General features: G+C 32.4%; 2 protein-coding genes across 2 annotated transcripts; one reads left to right on the top strand and one right to left on the bottom strand.

The window, feature by feature from the left end:
- Window positions 1–426: 426 nt before the first annotated feature.
- On the bottom strand, window positions 427–1,065 carry LOC140015246 (protein FAR1-RELATED SEQUENCE 4-like). The gene has a single exon (XM_072067168.1). It carries the CDS (start codon window positions 1,063–1,065, stop codon window positions 427–429), a length of 639 nt encoding a protein of 212 aa, XP_071923269.1.
- Window positions 1,066–6,140: 5,075 nt separating this feature from the next.
- LOC113711084 (mitochondrial import inner membrane translocase subunit Tim9) lies at window positions 6,141–9,998 on the top strand. Its single transcript, XM_027234229.2, has 2 exons — window positions 6,141–6,340; window positions 9,624–9,998. Exons 1-2 carry the CDS (start codon window positions 6,246–6,248, stop codon window positions 9,808–9,810), a joined length of 282 nt encoding a protein of 93 aa, XP_027090030.1. The 5' UTR covers window positions 6,141–6,245; the 3' UTR covers window positions 9,811–9,998.
- The last annotated feature ends 10,712 nt before the right edge of the window (window positions 9,999–20,710 follow it).

The raw sequence follows: 20,710 nt of genomic DNA, 5'->3' as shown, positions 1-20,710 counted from the left end.
AGCAGCTTAGCTTCTCCGTGGACCTATCATAATCCACCGTCCAACTTATTTTATGTCCACAACATTTTGAGTAATAATATGTGCGACTTTCTCCTTCCTCGTTCCAACCCTCATAAATTAAAAGCCCTTGCTTGTTCAAATGCTTCCTCACCATGAAGAACACACACCTTGTAAACACCTCCGCTGCGCTGCTCTCCAGTTCGGCCAGAATTGTGGTTAACACTGGTTTTGCATTTTTGCTTGTGTGAACTACTTTGCTCTCAGTATATCGAAGCCATGCTCTTGCTATTGACAAAACAAAACTTCTAACGAATCATATAGCCCCATTTTATCATTCAAGTACTCGTTCAAAAAAGTATTCATTTTCTCACACCTTTGAATACTTCTCATACATGCAAAAAAGTGGCCGCGTAAATAGGCCTATGCTCATAACCTTCTCCTGCAATACATCTTTTTTACCCAGTCATTCTCTCCTACCCCACATTCCTTAACTAAGCGAACCCGTTGATCCTCAAACTCCTGTATGCTACACTTTTTTGCCATCAGGCTAAACAACCTGTCATTGAACTCCTCACATCGAATATTACTCGATGCATTTCTATGCAAGTGCCACAAACATAGGTTATAACAAACGTCAGGGAGAATATTCTTTATGGCTCTTAGCATTGCATTGTCCCTATTTGTCATCACTACTATTGCCTTTTCACCATCCGTAGCCTCTATAAATGTACTGAGGATCCATTCATATGTTTCAATCCTCTCATCTGATAGCAGTGTACATCCAAAAATAGTACTGTTCAAATGGTTGTTTACTCCTGCTAGTACAACTAGTGGCTTGCGGTATTTATTTGTTTTGTATGTCATATCAAACACCAACACATTTCCAAATGTACTGAAGTCCATCCAAGATTTAGAATCTACCCAAAACAACCTTGCCAATCTTCCTTCGTTATTTACATAATATTTATAAAAGAACATGTCATCACCATCCTTCTTCGCTGCCAAGAACTGAAGTGTGCCTTCTGCATCGCCATTAAAAATATCTTTTCTACGTTTCTCATCCATTCAATTATACAGATCCTTAATGTAAAATCCCATGTTACCGCACCCTCTGGCTTGGATAACAAAATGTTTCATTATCTGATAGATTCTGGCCCCAACCATCTTCAAACTTTGGCATGAGCATAGTCTACATAAATGATTTTTCTATGAGACCTAATATGTTGCATACTTGCCTCTGATGCCAGTGGGTAATTGTGCTCCATAATGAACGATGCCACCGCATACTTCAGCGATTCTATGTCATATTTCAAGCGAAAGCAAGCCGTACACCCGATTCTTGTGATTGGTTTTGCTTCCTTTTTGCGGTCTTCGTACTTAAACCAGTTTTCATCCCTGTATCCTTCACAACAACATAGCCATTTTCAAAATCTTGAAATGCCATCCGCATCTCGTTTGCCATTACTTTTACGAATCCCAAATTTGCTTAGTTTTACATACAAAATACAGAATTTTTCAGCTTCTTCTTCCGTGTCAAATGTTAATATCATTACATCATCCACGCCTATTGCACCCACCAATTCATCTGCCTCCTCATTTTGATGTCCTCCACTTGAACCACCACCTTCTAGGGTATCTGTATCTCTATCACATTCAGGTTTCAAATTAAGGTCAAATAAACTTCTTTTGCCACCACCGTCCATCCTCAGGCTTCCACTCTGCGTTTCCTCCACCATGTCACAAGTTGGAAAAATAATCATACCAAATGGATGGTGCACGTGTGTGGTTCATTATTTTTTCTAACGATAGTCGATGTACATTTTTTAGAGGTGCTGGGCTTGGCGAAGAGTACACAATGCTCGGTGAACAAATAAGCAGGGATAATTTTCTTGTATCATTTCCTCTTTGTTCAAAGGCGCTGGGTCTTAGGGCAGCATTTCTTAATCCTTATTTTTCTATCATTGCCATGTTTATGTATTTCAATGGAAGGTCTTACCACAAACGTAATCTTCACGATGCTAGACGTTGCATATTTTACTCGTTGTTTAAATAAATTTCCTATTATTAACCCTTCCTTTTTACTATTTGAAAGTAATGAATGAGAGTACTCACCTTTGATTTCTCCTCCGCTGCTTCTACACTATATCGGCGCATTCAGCCATTCACTGCAGCTTCTGTCGCCAACCAGCAACCTTGAAACGTCCTTGCTTAGCTATATCCACTGTGACCACCTCTGCCCGAGGTTATGCCTACCGCCACCCCTGCCTATGTATTTTGCTTTGCTTTCTTCTTTTCCAAATTGTTTCATCACTTCTGTGCTCACCATTTCTTTTCAGACAAACATATTACTGTTAGCCCCAGCAACGCTGTGTTTAGTACTCGTTACGCTACTTATTTTTTTATATTTTAATTTTCAACGTCTTTTGCTTGGCCTACTTCCTAGGCCCTTTTTATTTATGTCAATTCCATCGCACCCCTATACATTGCCAGCTTCACCAATATGCCATACGGTCATTGGACCCATCAACATTTTCAAACCGACAGCGCTTGTAATAGACGCATCAACACTTGCTATTTTAAAAATCTTTCCTTCATCCTCCGTACAGGTGAGCTGCCACGTGCCTGGTTCTATACGCTTCCTTTCACCTTTCCACACCTCTCTTTTATTTGTTGAATACACTTCAAAATTTACCACAAACTGACATCCAAACTGTATCATTTAACTTGCCAAGCCTCTTTTCACAGAATCATAGTGCTGATAAACAATTAAACATTTGCAAAATTGTAGATGGAAACAAATGTAAAACTCCAGGAAATTAGTATTAAAAAAAGCTTGAGAAGAATTCAACTGGGAAACAAATTAACAATAATATAGGTGTTTTAAATTAATCCAGTACATGGACTAAAATTTCATTAAATTAAATCAAAAATTACAAAATGGAGGGAGCATAAACTTTTTGATTTTACCTCCAAAAATTACATGGTAACTTAGATTAATCCCATACAAGGGGTGGGATGTCAACCCAAATTTTATTAAAGTAAATTGAAAATTACAAAATAGAGGGATATAAACTTTTTACCTCCACCAAGTACATGTTAACTTAGAAGAAAATTACTAACAAACTTAACTATTACATTTTCGAATAGATCTAATCTATTGAGTCTAATTTTGCCTCTATCAACTCTAAGAAGATAAACTTTAGAAGCAAACATAAGTGGCATGGAGGGTTGAGCCACAACTTTGGAAAGAACATTAGTCATTGTGTTGTCCTCACAAACAGAACGAGAGACTTATACAAAATAACCTAATAATTAAATCAATTCGGTACCTCAGCAAAAACAATCCATGGGCAGCTGTGTTTCCTGCCTGCACATGATAATGACTAAATCTACCTCAATATGCACATAGTTGAAGTCCCAAGACAAACATATCCTGACCTCAATACATTCAAAATTTATTGCTAATTTGATCTATTTAGGGTCTGTTTTGATTGATTGGATTTGAAAACAAGGAGGAATTTTAAATGAATGGATTTGAGATGAATTCATTTGAAATCCACATTTATTCAATTACTTTGTTTGATGAGTATACTAAAAACTCTATAAATTAATAGTTGATAAATTAATGATCTCTATCAAGCTAAATTAATAACGTCGATAAAATAATGAGATAATATTTTTTTTTGAAAACCTCCTGTAACCCTTTGTTCCATTCATATCATAAATTAATAATTTACTAAAATTACATATCATATTTTCCTAAAATATTATTTATGAACCTTTCAAATAGGAAGCCATAGTAACAATGAGATACGTAAGAAGACATTATATTTATTTATTAAAAAAAGTCTTCCTCGTCATTTATATACATAATATTGTTAATATGATTCATTGTATGCATTTAACAAAATAGAGGTGGACATCTATCTTTTTGACATCTTGATAATAGATGAATGATATCAGTTACATACATTAATAGAATTAAATTATACTTGCAAACTAAGTACATATGGATTAGATTATATTCTATCGGCTTTTAGTCTTCTTTTATTAATTTATATTTTAAAAAATAAAATAAAAATTAAGTTGATTGATTGAGTGTTTCTTTGAATTGTACACTTGATAAATTAATAAATATTTACATACGTTTAATTGTAATTACTAGATGATGAGGGCAATCTCCATTTGACAAATAAATTAGGTTAAAAAGTGAAAAAAATGAAAAATTCAGGGCCTAAGTGATAAATTTTCTAATTTTCCGTTCCTCCGTTTGCTGTCTTCTTCATTGGTTGTTTTTGAGATTCATGATTGCTTACCCCCTATACATCGTACCCACACAACTTCGCACACACATTGGGATCTCAAACCATAGTAAATGAGAAGAAGATAAAACTTAAATATTAGTATGGTTTTGTTCTCTGTTTTCTGCCATCATAACAAGCACGACATACCATGGTGACAGCCGGGCTAAAACGGTATAAGAATTTTTGAATGGATTGTAATTCAAACTGAACGGCTTGCACATCCTTATAACAAAGGATGTAATATTATGCATGAGACCCATGTACAAGCTGTTCAATTTGAATTACAATCCGTTCAAAATTCTTACATTGTTTCGGATAGTTGTCACTGACAATCGTTCGTGCCTCTACTTTGTGATAGCCACGTTTCTAATCTCTAACAATCTTAATGGCGGTAGGCCATGAAGGTTGAGTGACAACAGTCCGTGCCCCTGCTCCATGACAGCCACGTTTTTAATCTCTGACAACCTTAATGGCGACAGGCCATGAAGGCAGATCAGAGATGATGGATGCTTATACAAAGATGCATAGCTCTGAGGAAAAAAGTGGTGTGAGAGAAAGAGGGAGAATTTGAAATAACAACTAATTTGGAGGAATTTCAATTCCTTTGGTTCTAACCTTCCAAATACCTCCTACCAAATTGATGGATTTCAAATTCTTCTCTTTTAAATCAATCAAACAAGGTAGAGGACCTTTGTGGAGGATTTCAAGTCAAATCCATCCAAAGCCCTCATTCCACACACTCTTAGGATGCATTTAATAAAAGTTAATTCTAAAAATTGAAAATTGAAATCTAAATTTGTTAAATTATTGAATTATTAAGTATTAAATTTAATATATTTGAGTGTATATCACATTAAATAATAAGTGAACAGCTTGTCACTTATTTTTTTAAAGCAAGTTTGTCTAAGAAATTCAGTGTCACTTAATTAATTCAGATGTTCTATTTTTTGTTATTAAACACATATAAACATATGAAGCTCTAAATCTATTAAATTTAAGTGGTGAATTAGGTAAATTTAAATGTTGAATTAGATTATCAAACATGGCTGTAATGAATTTCAAATTCAAATTGTCATTTTTCTAAAGACGGGCTAATTGACTTGGTGAAAAATTAATGAATGTTAGTTAGTGAAAAACACACTAAAGGCAAAGGATTGTTGATTTAATTTAACATTTAATAATCAACCAAATTTAAAAAATCATAACAACTAATAAAAATGACATTACAATGATTAAAATAATGGTTAATGACATTTACTTTCCCCAATATTTGACCAAATTACCAATTAACCCTTAAGATTATCCTAAATGACATTCATCCCCTTATCAGCAATGGCATCCATGTTAATGTTAAAGGTAGTAAAATGACAATATCACCCTAGATTCAAATGCATAATTACAAGAAGCTTGATTGGAAAAATCAAAAAAGAAAACTTGAACTAAAATAAGAAGGAAAAGTAAAGAAAAAAAATGTAGGAATGTAAAACACGAAGAAATTTTAAATTCATGAGATTAAACTTACTTTTTCCTAAAAAATAAGGAACAAATTATATACTTTACATAACTATATACTTGTTGGTATAAGGAAAAGTACAAAAAAAAACAAAACAAATAAAGGAAAGATAATAATAATAAGAAAAAAGGAGCCCCTCAACACCACCATCCAATATTCCAATTCACCAATATCTTCGTATGGGCCTTTGAAAGAAAAGAAACCTTCAAAAAAATCACAGTCGAGGCCTGTGAGGAGGTGGACACTATTGGCAGCATAGGCCCAATCCACTTCAATGCCCATTACAAGAGTAGCAATCCAGTCCAACACTATTACCACATTATAATCGCTGTTGTTGGCAGAGCTTTTAACTTGGATAGCTAGCTAGGGTTTTGGAACCTCTGAAAATCAATTGGGAAGGAAAAAGGAGGAAGAAGAAGAAGAAGAAGATGGACAAGAGCATGCTTGGAGACTTGGATTCTCTTCCGGAAGAAGATAAGGTTCGAATGTCGGCTATGATCGATCAACTCCAAATCCGTGACAGGTAATTTTGTCTTCTTTTTTTTTTTTTCCAAAATGAAGATTGAAATTTTAGTGCTTAAATTTTCCCTTTTTGTTTCTAATGGTTAGTGAATGTGGTGAAGTGGGTTGATTTTTCTTTTTATTATTTTGGGGTTTTGGGTTGTTTACGACCAGAGAAAGAGGAGGTGGTGGTGGAAAGCTGCAGTTTTTCAGTTTTTGCAGTTGTTTACAACCGGAGGAACAGGGAATTGAGGAGCAGATTAATTTTTCTGACTGCAATTTAAGCTCTAAAATTTTCTGGAATTTATTTCATTTTATTTTTGGTCTTCCATTTGCAGTTTAAGCTCTAAAATTTTCTAGAATCTGGATCCAAGATAGGAGACTAGGTTGATTTTGTCAAAATGGTTACTGTTTTATATTACCCAAATATCTCGTGTAGTTCATGATTTGTTTTGTCACCTTGAATCTCAACAGTGTATATTTCTGTAAAAAAATATTTAGTAGAAAAAAAGAAGAATTTTAGTATAATCTGAAGAATTTTTTTGAGTTAGTTGAAGATTACTAATCAATAATGGACTTGCATATTTCCTGTACTTCTACTTATTCTCTTCTTTTTTTTTTTTAATGATGATTGGACATTGTTATTTGTTAGTACTACTAAAGAATTTATTTCGGGATCCAGTTGTACGTGGATTCCCATGTGCAGTTAAAAAAGAAGTTTATGAGTAAATCATAACTTAAGTAACGATTCAGTTATTCCATCAGGCAACCACATAAAATACTTGCTACTTACTAGCTACTACCATGTTCTTCAATCTTCATTCCTAGTGATGAATGAATGTGGTAAAATTGGGAGATTTTTTGTTTGTTCCAGGAAACGCTTAAGGTTGAATTAATTAGCTAGGGCATGATTTAGTAGTGATAATGGTGTTTATTAGCTAATAGGATTTGTTTGAGTCCAGGACAATAGTGTTGTCAGGATGCTGTAAATTGTCTGTTTATTCTTTGAAAGTAAAGATCGAGAATTTAGTGGTTTTAGGGTTTTTGGTTTCCCATGATCAAACAATGTGGTGAAAGTCTGTATTTTCTGGTGGGATCTGGATTGTTTTGTTTTGGTGAAAAGCAATTGAGCTAAAAGCTTGCGTGAATCATTTGAAGCATTCACTGGTAGTGGTGGTGTAAATTAATACTGTTCTTTGGATGCTGAAAATTGTTTGCAAATAGCTTGATGTATAAGCTATATTCACTTTCTTTTATTCTTTGTTTGGGTCAATGTCCAAGATTTGAATGTTTATCCTATTTTACCCTGTCGTATCTTGATTATCATTTTTTTCGACTAGATTAGTTTGTCTTGCATGGTGAAATTTTGAATTTTATGTGTGGTTGGGTTGCATTCTCAGAAAAAAACCTGTTTCGGTTGTGTCTATGAGATTTTTGTTCCCTCAGCCATGCTTATCTTTTTCCTGCAATTGTCTTAGTTGACTAATATTATTATTATACAATTTTATGTTAATGTGCTTAAGCTTTTCATGTATCAAGGCACACATGTTAAGACTGAAAAGGGCAGCAAGAAAGCGTAGGCTATGGTTAAAATTTGACCAATTGCATATCAGCTCCCTTGTTTTCCTAGTTGTCAGTACTACTTGAAACATTCCCTTTAAATCGATAAGGCCCCATATTAGATCACGACTTACTCCTATCATGTGTTTCGATGTGAGATAAATGACTTCCATGATAAATGTGTCTGAAAAAGTCCAAAGTCAAAGGTAAGAGCACTTATACTTTGGGACACAGAGTGTATACTCTTTGTCTATATGTCAAAATGATAGGATTTAACTGTCAAATAATCAAATATGCAAAGAATCTTGAATAATATAGTCTGGAGTTTAAGTTTGGAAAAGTTAACTGGACAAGGAAATCATGATAAAACAGTTTAGTGTATAAAATCAAATTGAAAAATGCATATCAATCTGGATATTTGTTCATTCTTTTAAAAGTTGGTGGCTTTCTGATGGATGGATATTGGCTTTGGCCAATTGGATGATCTATATTGTGATTGACATGCTTTCTGCAATGAAATGTTATCTTTATTTAAAAAGTGAAATGATCTTCTTCATGATTTCTGCATCTGCTGTGGGATGTCAGTGTAATTGAGAATCTGATCTAAAATCAGGTAGTTCCTTTTTCTTCATGAGCCAATTTTAACATGTAATGGAATTTGATGTGCACAGCTTGCTTTGCTTCAAGACAGGCATAGTTTGATCTCCTCTGCTTCTTGATGCTGCAACTTCTGATTTTGGAGTGTTCTTCTCTGTGTGCATCACCGAATTGTGGTTACCTGTTGCTTTTTATGCTTGGAACTCTCAATCTTTGTGCATATGTGGTACTAATTTTTGTCAACCCCAGCTTTTTAACTTTTTCTACCTTTGTTGGGTTGTCGGGGTATTTTTTTTTTTGTTGGGGGAGGGGTAGTAGTGGCAATTGTTGGATAGAGTATATTATTGTTTCCATCATATATATTGTTTATTCTGCATTGCATAGATCATCAGACTTTTTCTCCTGTATTTTTTCTTATGTAGTGATTGTTATATCTGATTTGCAATTCATCAGCATCATTTTTTTTCCATGTTCACATGATTGTCCAAGTCTTCAAGAGTCTAGCTGGAGCTTTGAAGAACCTAATTTAGTGCAAGATTATAATGACGCATGAGAAGCTTTTGGAGGAGGTCAAAACCTACTTTTCATGGACAGAATTCAAAATTCACTATTTCTTTGTTACTTGTTAGCTCTCTCTGGGTTTGCTTGTTGATAGTAGTTCTCTTTTGTTGACATTCTCTTTCCCCTGGGGTCCTCTTACGGGTTAATTGTATTTTAACCTTCCCCACCAGAACATGATAAATTATTTTCTTCTTTATAGTTTTTCACAACGTTGATGAGCTTTTTGCACTTGTAAATGATGTTTTCTTGGTGAAGGACTTATCTTGATACGAAGGACATGTTGCAACATGTAGTTGTGACAGACCATGGATTAAAGGCCTGGGTTCATTTTAATTCTTAGTCATGCATAGTAGGTATATCTCAGCGCAATTAATTTCCAATCGAAGTGTTAGTGGCAGTGTTCTATTACTGCTATTTATTAGGCTGAGGAGCTAATTCTTAAAGTGACAGTACTTTTGACACTTTGTCAGCATGTCCGCGTCAAATTGCTATTCATAGCTTATACAAATCTATATGCGATATACATTTGTATATTGTTGCTGTAGTCTAAATTCCTTGTTTGATTTGTGCTTGAAACTACGGTGCAGTTTAAGGATGTACAACTCACTGGTGGAAAGATGTTTCACCGATTGTGTAGACACCTTCCGACGGAAAACTTTAGATAAACAAGAGGAGACTTGCGTACGCCGTTGTGCTGAGAAGTTCTTGAAGCACTCGATGCGCGTTGGGATGAGATTTGCAGAACTTAACCAAGGTGCAGCAACACCAGATTAAAAGTACCTCTAAGATGTGTTGTTGGGATACCTTTTTTAAGAGCAAACTATAATCAGTATGCACTATGAGATTTTTTTTGTGCTACATTATACATTGGCCGAGGAGCATTCTTAAATTTTGATGCAACTGAGACATTCAATAATAGGGTTAAGTCATTTGCTCTTTATAAATTAACGTCATTTGCTTCAGCTCTTCGTGTAAGGCGAGGAATGTTATTGGCCTGGTATTGCCTAGTTTTATTTATAGCTGAGCTAACATGTTGTTTGTCATCAAAATTTTTTTTAATGAAAAGTGAAATCAATACAATCGTCTAAATGACTACACCTGAAATTTGTGGGTAGGCCTCATTTGTGATTTCTAAATTGCGTTATTTGCACCCTAAAAAGGCATAAAAGGTGGAAAAGTTTTGGGGTTGTTTTGTTTATAAAACGCACCCAATGCCAAGTACGGATGCTACTGAGGCTGCGAAGGTTCACGAGTTATTTTTAACAGGTTTTCCATGCACCTGTAAGTTTGTATGAATGCTATGCCGTTGGCCATGGTTTATATGAAAACTGGTTCAGCATTCGATTTAGTAAATTGGTAGTATGGAAGCTATTACAAAAACAGATGAAGCTACTGCTTACGGCCAGGGATGCATAACTTGGCTAAACAATTTGATGTTCTAAGCAAATTATTTAGCTTAAGTTACTTCAAACATTAACTAATGCAAATCATATGGAAAACATAATAGGCTACACCACAATTAATAAGACGCATCACCTACAACAAAAACAAGCAACTATGAAGGTGGTAAGTCACCGGTGATAAGTGATATAATACTACATTGCACACAGTGTATATAATATTTTTCTTCATTGATGTCACATTATGATAGTATATTTAATAATATAAAAGGGAGAGTTGCCCTATGAATAGTGCCTTTTTGTCAAGCAGTTATCCCGTAATTCTTGCTAAATGGTTGGCCCTTTTTTGTCAATTGGGCTACTTCATTTGGTTCCAGCTACTTCTTCTCCGTGGATGGATGTGTTTCCTTCAATTTTTATCCTCCTATTGTCCTTTTTGCCCTCTCCTGCTGGTTTTACCGTAATTTTAGGGTATTATGTGCTTTAGCAATTATCCAAATGGCCTGTTATAATGCAATTATAATCAACTTTCTGCCCTTTTTTTGTCATTCCACTCTTTCCATTTTTAGTGGTTTGGAACTCCTTCATGTAGCGAGCCAGCCACAAGTTTTCTATTCTGAATTTTTTACTACTTCTCTCTTGTCTCTTTCCTCATCTTATTTGTCATCTGGGTTACTCCTTTTGTTTATTTCAACAGGATAATTAAAATTATTTTTGAGTCAAACTCCCATCCCCTCCCTCTTTTCGGGATCTTCTTAGAATTGTAGAGGAGGATAGGAGGGGAAGTTGACTGTTGCAGTGAAAATTCTTATATTTTGTTTATATAAAGCTCACCAATTCTCCACAAAAAAAAAGGCTATGTAGGATTTGCATTCAACATTTTTTTAATAGACTTTACCGAGTGTCATGAGGATTAGGTTCTCTTTAATGCTTGAACTCTATATGTTTAGAATCATGGAACTTATGTTTAATTATAAATAATTTTTTTTCGAAATGTATTTGTTCAAAGATATATATAAATTTTTAATCCCTTTTTTTGTTCAATTTTGTCCTATTTACTGTGCTCCCCTGTCTTCGTGCTTTCGTATTCTTTGTCACTCCTGCACATCTTATCCCTTCAATCTCCATTTTAGTCAGTCATTTAGAGTAATACTGCCACATTTTCTATTTTAAATTTCTAGAATATTTGTATATAAATAAAATCTAATTTACTTTTCCTATTATGCATATTAGTAGCCGAGTAGGGCTGGTCACTTTCTTAATTTTCAGCTAATTAACAATGGCTTTTTTTTCAGTTTAGAGTAATTTAATTTCGCTTCTTTTATAATGGAGTTTTTTTTGGGTTGTCATTTGAATGTGAAAATAAATTGTCAGAGATTGGGGTCAGAAAGTTGATTGCTTTGATCAGATTGACACGTCGTTTAACTTGGGTTTGTTCGGTTACGTGCTTAATTAGTGGTGATTAATTTTTAGCAATGTCAAGTTCTATAGTTTAAGTGCTTAATTGACTTGCGGGTCCCTTCTTTTTTGTGTCAACAATGATTAATACTTGTTGACACTCTTTTGGAAATCATTCACTTTATGAGTTTCTAATTATCCTGATCCAAATAACATCACCCTTATGCATTCTATATATTATTGTCCTTATGCATTCTATATATTTCATAATTGGTAACCTTTAACAAAAGGGATAATTTCATAAACCTCCCTTGAGGTTTTTGACAATTTCACTTAGCTCGCCCCAATTTTAGAAAATTACGCTAACCTCCCTCAGTTCAATAAAATGACTACAATACCCTCTACTTAATAGATAATTTACCACATATGTGGGATACAAAAACCAAACCAAAAGTAAAAGAAAATATAAAAACTTGCAATAACTCGTCATCATTTCAAACCCTACTTTAATTAACATCAGTTTCTTTTCTCTTTCCCTCCCTTTTTTTCTGTCTCTTATGAGTCTCTCCTTCCTACCTATAACCCCACAGTCTCTTTCACCCATCAATTACACCACCATGCAAACCTACCCAAAGTGTTTATTTCCTGTATATTTCTCTCTTTCCGTGGTACTTAACTATCAGCCCTCTTGTTTATTTCTTCTCGTATTATAATTTGCATATATTAAAGAATCAAAATTTCCAAAATTACAAATTGAGGGAGCAAATGAAAATTTCATGGTCAAAATAGATGTAGATAATAAAGATGGTTGTGATAGAGAGGGAAAAAAATGAAATTAATAGACTATGGTTGGAAGAGAAAAAGGGATGACTCTAGGTTATGCTATTATGTTCATTACGCATTAGAATCTAATATCTTCATTTAGTTTCACTTTTGTTTGATTTACAAGTATTGGTGGTGGTTTGTCATAAAAATTAGTTTCTTTGTTCCTAACGCCATTGGAGTATGGGGTTGCTTTTGACATAGACATCAATAGTGGTTGGCCAGGTCTTCTGTTCAAGGAAGATGATATGCGATAGGTGTTGGGTTCATAATTTGAGGTGTGCGATCAGCTAATAGACAAAATATAGTGTTAATTTGGGGCGGGAAGCTTTTGAGGGTATTTTAGTTGGTGGTGGTGGTTATGGTCTCTTTGTAAAGTGATTCGGGTAGAGTTTGGGATTTTGATGATGTCGAAATTGATAGAATTTGGAAATTAAGTTGGAGTGCGATTTTGGTAAAATTTTGGATTTTAGTGATACCAAAATTGATAGAATTTGGGAATTAAATTGGAGTTTGCTTGAACAGTTGATGAGGTTTTGGGTTTACAATTATCATGGAAGTATAGCAAATTTGGATAAAAGTGTTTGTTACTTTTTTTTTGATTAAATTGATCACTAAACCTTTTTTTCACTTTCTTTTGATGTTACGATATTGCATAAGGGTATTTTAGGATACTTAAGTATAATTCTAGCCTAATGGGTCTATAATGTTACTTAAATAGTAAAATCAAGGGAGGTCAGTGTAATTTTCTAAAATTGGGAGGAGCTGAGTGAAATTGTCAGAAACCTCAAGGGAGGTTTCTGAAATTATCCCTTAACAAAAACAATTATTCCCTAATGATCCGCATGAATTAGATAATAACAAAGATGTATACTAATAAACCCACACAATAAAATACAGTTAACATGGGAAATATTAGTCCCCTGCACATCGCACAGGCCATCCCACCAGTACTATTTTTATGCCAAGGATAGTTTATATGTGGGATGTTACACTCATCTAATTTGCAACCGAAACTTAATTTTAGGATAATTTACCCATTTTATCTAATAGTATGAATAAAAAGCTTACCTCCAATAGGATCTATATCTATATCTATGCTATATATTGTTCACTAGTTGATATGTTTTAGAAGATTTCCAATAATATGACCTGTCATTTCCCAAGATTTTTGGGCTATTTATTTTTGAATAACTTCAATTAATGTTATCTAAAGCTTAACTATTCAAATGTTTAAATTCGATATGAAAAAGTTTGGTTAAACTAACATATCAAAAAGCCTATTTATGTGTTAGTTTAGTTCAAATGTTTAAATCAGCAAGGTCAAAGTCACATGATGAAAAACCCGTCTAAGTAAAATTCTTTACTTTAACAATTCCTATAGGTAGTGAAAACGGTACTTAAACTAACTTATCAATATAGGTATTACAACCATAGTTAAATTAACTTATCCATGAACATCCTTAATCCACCATTTATTAGTTGAGATATTCTAGAAGTTTTCTAATAGTGACAGTTTGGTACGTGTCTTATATATTTTTTTGAATGTTTCAAAAATTTTAAACTTATCACTTAACATTTTCCAATACCAAACCATATTATGTTATACAAGGTTAACATGTCCAATTTTCATATAATTCTACTATATGAATTCTAATATAATAATTTTCACTTCCAAAATTCCAATCTAATTTGCTTTCATGTTCAACAAACCAATTAAAGTCTATCCAAACTTTTTTATACTACTATGATCTATTTTAATAGTACAATCTGTTAGACTTAATAGTTAACCTTTATTTTTACATATTTCGAATTCTACTGCCAAATCTAATCTACTTTCAAATTCAACAAAGCAGTTAAATTCTACCCAATTTTTATTACTTTAAATACTACGTTAATCTAACAATTCCAAATTTAACAAAATCTAATCTACTTTCAAATTCAACAAAGCAGTTAAATTCTATCCAAATTTTATTACTTTAAATACTACATTAATCTAACAATAACTGGTTAAGCTTTTCCCTATTTCTCAATTTCTCTATCTAACTAATTTATCATCCTTTTTTCCACTTGCTATCCATAACTTAAAGGCAGCTTCGAGAAGTTTCATTGTATTACCATTTATGCATAAATTTACTTTTTTCTTTTTTGTTATAGGCCTTTTCTGCCTATTACTTCATGCACAATATTTAACAATTATATGTTTCAATATGACTTTTATTCACATATTCAAAATGACAGAAAAAAATCTCACTATTCTTTTTTGTGTTTTTTTTTATGTTCATCTTTTATGAGGTGATTGGGTATTCAGATGTCTTTTGGAAATAACATAGAATGATTTTACCACCATGTTTAGGTAGGCCTTTATGTACATTGCTATCAATGGCTTTCTTTTGTATTTTTAAATTTAAGAAAAACTTCCATATTTCTCTTATTTCTTTTTCAAAGTCTATATGTATTTCAAAGAAACATCAATACGATAATTAGTGTTTCAAGTATTAACTTTGAGATGTTAATTGTCTTTCATAACTTATTTGTGTCATAGTCACTTAAGAGTATCATATACTAAAAATTTAAAATATGTTTCTTTTTCTTTTGGCAAATTTCATAAGGTTATTTTTTTGTACTGTAATGATGGGCAGCTTTAGCTTTGGTCAAAAAAGGTGAAGAATGATAATTTCTCAGTGGGTTCAAGTTACGAAAAATGAAAATATTATGCGACAATATTGAAGTTAAGCATGTTTTGGAAAGGATACTATCAAATCATATGGTGAGCAAGCATGTTTCATGTTATGAAACTATTAAATATTTATATAAGTATGCTTACAAATGTCCAAAAATGCTGAAGAAGACTTGGTCCATTGGGTAAGATAGAGGCTTTAATATTTACAATTCTTGGGTTTCCCCTAATCCCTGCTAGAAAAATTAAAAATGTTATGTAGCCTACTTCTTAAACTCTACCCCTTCCCTAATCCTTACTAGAAAAAAAATTAAAAAAGTTATGTAACCTACTTCTTAAACTCTACTCTATCCCTAATTCCTATTAGAAATATTAAAAAAAGTTATGCGATTGTTAGTTTGTTATAATAAAATAATCTGATTTAATATTTTAAATATTCATCTTATTCTTGACTTCTTATTTTCTAATGAATTAAAAAATTATTTAAACAAATTTACATTAGGTGCCTTTCATAGAAAGTTTTGATAAATTACAATAGATTTTGGTTTTTTATCTTTATTTCAATAAATTCAATCATGTGCATCCCTATGTAAACACAGGATTGAAGTAAGTATGCATATTTTCAATTACATATGCAAGGGTCCTGAAAAGAGTTGTAACTACAATTATTGAAAATTAAATGTTAGAGAAAAATATGCCTACGTCTTTCAAGCATAATCAAAAATTTAAATGAGAATTAACATTTATATAGTTGTACAAAAATTTCATGCACTTAGTTTTAATTGTGTTTCATTGTAAGGATTTTAGATAATTTTTTATTAACTATTATATATTTATTTTAAATTTTAATTATTTTTAAAAATTTATAATTCACATGTGCAGCACAGATTATAACACTAGTTTGAACGTACACCAAAGTTTTAGGACATCTCTATCCTATCTATTGGACTATGCATGTTTTGAAGATTGAATGCTTCTAGAGATGTTATTTTGAATATTCATTGGTTATGTCTGAACTCTGTTTGGTTACTTTTGGTCTCTTTTGAGAGTGAACTATATAATTTTAAGTTTTGTGTTAGAATTTTACAAATGCAACTTATGGGTGATTTTTTTGGATTTGTATTAATCATATGACATTTGGTAGATGAGATATCTTTAACGGAGCAAAGCAGGAGGTCGTGCATTACACACAGTGAGGGCTGTTCGCGAGCGGCTCGAATACGAACTCGACTCGAGCTCGGTCAATATCGAGCTCGAGCTCAAAAACATTAAACTCGCGCTCGATTATATATATATATTAATTTTAATAGTGAAATTACATATATATCTCTGATATTTTATTATTTGTTAAAAAATTATTATTTTATTCATTTTTAAAAATAAAATAATTATTTTTTATTTTTAAAATTTTTTATTTTTTAAAAATAAAATAATTATAATTATTTTTTATTTTTTAAGCTCGAGCTTGAAATTTTGAACTCGTCGAGCTCGAGCTCAAGCTTCATAAAATTAACTGGAAGCTCGGCTCAATTAGACCAAAGTTCGACTCGACTCGACTCATTTGCACCCCTACACATAGTTTAACGTCGAGTTCCAATTATATTCACTGGCATTGGGAGAAACTGTACAAGAGTAAACTTTAAACTCTTAGATATTTACATTTGTCCATTATTTTCAGTTGTTTCTATTCCGGATTACATTTGTCCATTAATATGGGAGAATTCCATATTGTGTTCATGTTAGAGAAGTTTCAACTGCAACTATAAAAAATAGATTTGACATGAAGATTCACTTTTCGTAAAGAAATTTGCACCCACTATTCTATTATCGAGTTTGCAGCATTACCTTCCAGAAATAACAAAGCCAACCAGAATTTTCACACAGTAGTATGAAGAAATTCTCCCAAGAACGGTTCAGAGAATTATTGTTTTGATAAGAAGTAGAAGTACAGTAAATCTAAAAGTAAAAAAAGTGAGTTTTCTTTATATCTGAACATCTTTATTTATAATGTTCAGACAATCCAAAAGAAATGTCATGCCTTTTAGAGACATACTTCTTCTTGAATAGGCCCTTTTTAAATGAATAGGCACAATTCAAATAACTAGACACTTCCTTCAGAGTTGTACTAGTTTACATTAGACACAACTCTTAGAACATCCCAAACATCGTGACACTTGAATTGGTGTGCAAACCTTTCCATTCTCCTCTAACTTCCAATGAAAAGTCATCACTAACTATATCCAACAATCCCCCACTTAGTTAGTGATGAATCAAAATCAAAACATTTTTAAGATTTATGCACAAAATAGGTGCCTTTCGACTTAAACCTATTATTAGTATAATTATTTCAAAACCTTGTTGAAATTGATGGTAATTATAAGTTTTAAACTACAAATCCTACATAACAAGATTGGAAATAACTATACACATAAATCTTACTTATTTCTTATAAAACGTTCACCGTGAGCTTTAGCACCGTATTATGGCCTTGTGCTACCTCCTGATTCATGAACTCTTACAAAAGCTTTAGTCCAAACTTTGGATAGAAGCAGCACCACCTCTTAAATTCATATAGGTGAAGTCTATCTTGGAGTCTTGTAATTAGACTACCTTGTTCTTATACCAAACATGTTTACTTCATTAAGAATAATTTATTCAATCTCCTTATTTCATAAGTACTTTTAATTACTAGTACTTGCTAACAGTCAAACAATAACTTGTTGTTACCTATTAAACCTTTAGAATTACTTGGTAATAAGAAAGGTTAGGTTACCATTACCATTTACAATTTTAGAATGGTTTTAGATCCATAGCACTCGTAGTGCTTTTGATCATTTCTCTTGAGAGTCCTTTAGTTAAAGGATCAGCAAGATTATTACCAAATTTTACATAGACAACTGATATAATTTCATCAGAAATTAATTGTCTTACATATTCATGTCTTAAAGCAATATGTCTAGATTTACCATTATAAATCTTGCTAATTGCCCTAGACATAGTTGCTTCACTATCGCAGTGCAAAGAGATGGCTGACATCGATTATGGCCACAACTCTATATCTAGCAATAAATTTTTTAACCATTCTGATTCTTTGCTTGCTGCTGCTAGTGCAACAAATTTTGATTCCATAGTCGAATGAGTAATACATGTCTATTTCTTAGAAACCCATGAGATAGCTCTTCCGCCTATTTGACAAATCCAACCAGACGTTGATTTGTTATCATTTACACTAGTTATCCAACTAGCATCACAGTAACCTTGAAGTACCGATGGAAACTTGTTATAATACAATCCAAAAGACTTTGTCTTTTTAAGGTAACCTAGTACTTGTCCAATTGCTTTCCAATTTAAGGTAACCTAGTACTCGTCCAATTGCTTTTCAATGGTCAGTACTAGGATTATGAGTAAATCCAAAAAATTTGCAAATAGTGAATGCAATATCAGGTCTAGTATAATACATAGCATACATCAAACTAGCAATTGCACTAGCATAGTCTAATTGACTAATAGATCTTCTCTAATTTTTCACTAGCTTATTAGAAACATCAAATGTGGTATTAGCTTCTTTTGTTCCCAAATGATTAAATTTGGATAGAATCTTGTCAATGTAATGAGATTGACATAGAGCATGACCCCCACTATGTTTCTTAATTTTGATTCCTAAGATGATATGAACTTCTCCCAAATCTTTCATTTTAAATTGGGAGGTTAAATACTTCTTAGTTTCATTTATTCCTTGCATGTTCGTCCCCATGATTAACATATCATCCACATAAAGGCATATAATTACACTATAATCTTTGGTAACTTTAGAATATTTGCATTTATATGCTTCATTGTGTTTAAGGCCATTTGATAAAATTACTTTATCAAATTTTTCATACCACTTTTTTGGCGCTTGCTTTAAACCGTACAAGAATTCAATTAACTTGCAGACTTTCTTTTCATTCCCAGGAAGTACAAACCCTTCGGGTTACTCCATGTATACTTCTCGTCTATATCTCCATTTAAAAATGCTGTTTTAACATCCATTTGATGAATATATAAATCATATATAGATGCTAGAGCAAACAACACTCTTATAGAAGTAATTCTTGCAACAGGAGCATACGTGTCAAAATAATCAATTCTTTCCTTTTGTTTAAAATCTTTTGCTACAAGTCTTGCTTTGAAGATTGGTAACGAACCATCAATGTTACGTTTTCTTTTAAAAATCCACTTACATACTATAGGTTTACAATTAGGAGGTAATTCACATAACATCAATGTACCATTTGACACAAGAGAATTCATCTCATCATTAATTGCTTCTTTTCAAAAAGTTGAGTCCCTTGAAGTTAATGTCTCTTTATAAGTTTTAGGATCCTCTTCCAAATGTAAAAGTATATGTATTTTATTGAATACCCCATTCCTACTATTTTCAACTAAAGAAACTAAAGATTGTGAATAAATATAATTTGGATCCAAATTTTACTCTTCTCTTGCTCTCTTACTCCTCCTGGGTTTACTAGGAGTTTCAACTATTTTCCTTTTATTAACATTTGTAGAGGAAATTAGGATTCATAGTCATATTTTGTGGTAATATAGTATTTGGTTTAGAAATTGAACCACTTAGAAAGTTTGTTTCTAAAAACTCAACATCTCTAGACTCCACTATTGTATTTGAGTCTAAATCTAATAATCAATATGTTTTAGAATTTTCAGCATATGCCACAAAAACACTCTTTAAAGCTCTTGGTTCTAATTTTGTTTTTTTATGTCAGGAACCTTATAATAGGCTGTACAACCCCATACACTCAAATAATTTAAATTAGGTTTTCTTCCTTTCCATAGTTCATATGACGAAACTTTTGCCTTCTTTGAAGGTATTCGATTATGTATATGACATGTGGTTAATAAAGCTTCTCTCCAAAGGTTAAATGGTAATCTAGCATGTATAAGCATAGCATTTACCATATCAACCAATGTTCTATTTTTCCTTTCGGTTAAACAATTTTGTTAAGGAGTGTATGGTGCACTTGTTTGATGGATCAAACCATTTTCTTCACAAAAATTAGAAAAATCATTTGAAAAATATTCGCCTTCTCGATCAATTTGTAGGATTTTAATTTTCCTTTCCAATTGATTTTCAACCAAGGTCTTAAACAATTTAAACATATCAAATGCTTGATCTTTTATTCTCAGTAAATAAACATATGTAGATCTAGAATGATTATCTATAAAAATTATGAAATATCTATTTCCACCCCTTGTTAAATGACCATTCAATTCACATATATCAGAATGTATAATTTCAAGTAATTTAGAAGTTCTTTCATTCTTTGGAAAAGGTTTCTTGGTCATCTTTGCTTGTAGACATGTTTCACATTTTCCA

The sequence above is a fragment of the Coffea arabica genome, chromosome 10e (assembly GCF_036785885.1).
Source record: "Coffea arabica cultivar ET-39 chromosome 10e, Coffea Arabica ET-39 HiFi, whole genome shotgun sequence".
Lineage (NCBI taxonomy): Eukaryota > Viridiplantae > Streptophyta > Magnoliopsida > Gentianales > Rubiaceae > Coffea > Coffea arabica.
The sequence above is the reverse complement of the archived record's forward strand: the minus strand, read 5'-3'. Positions and strand labels throughout refer to the sequence as shown.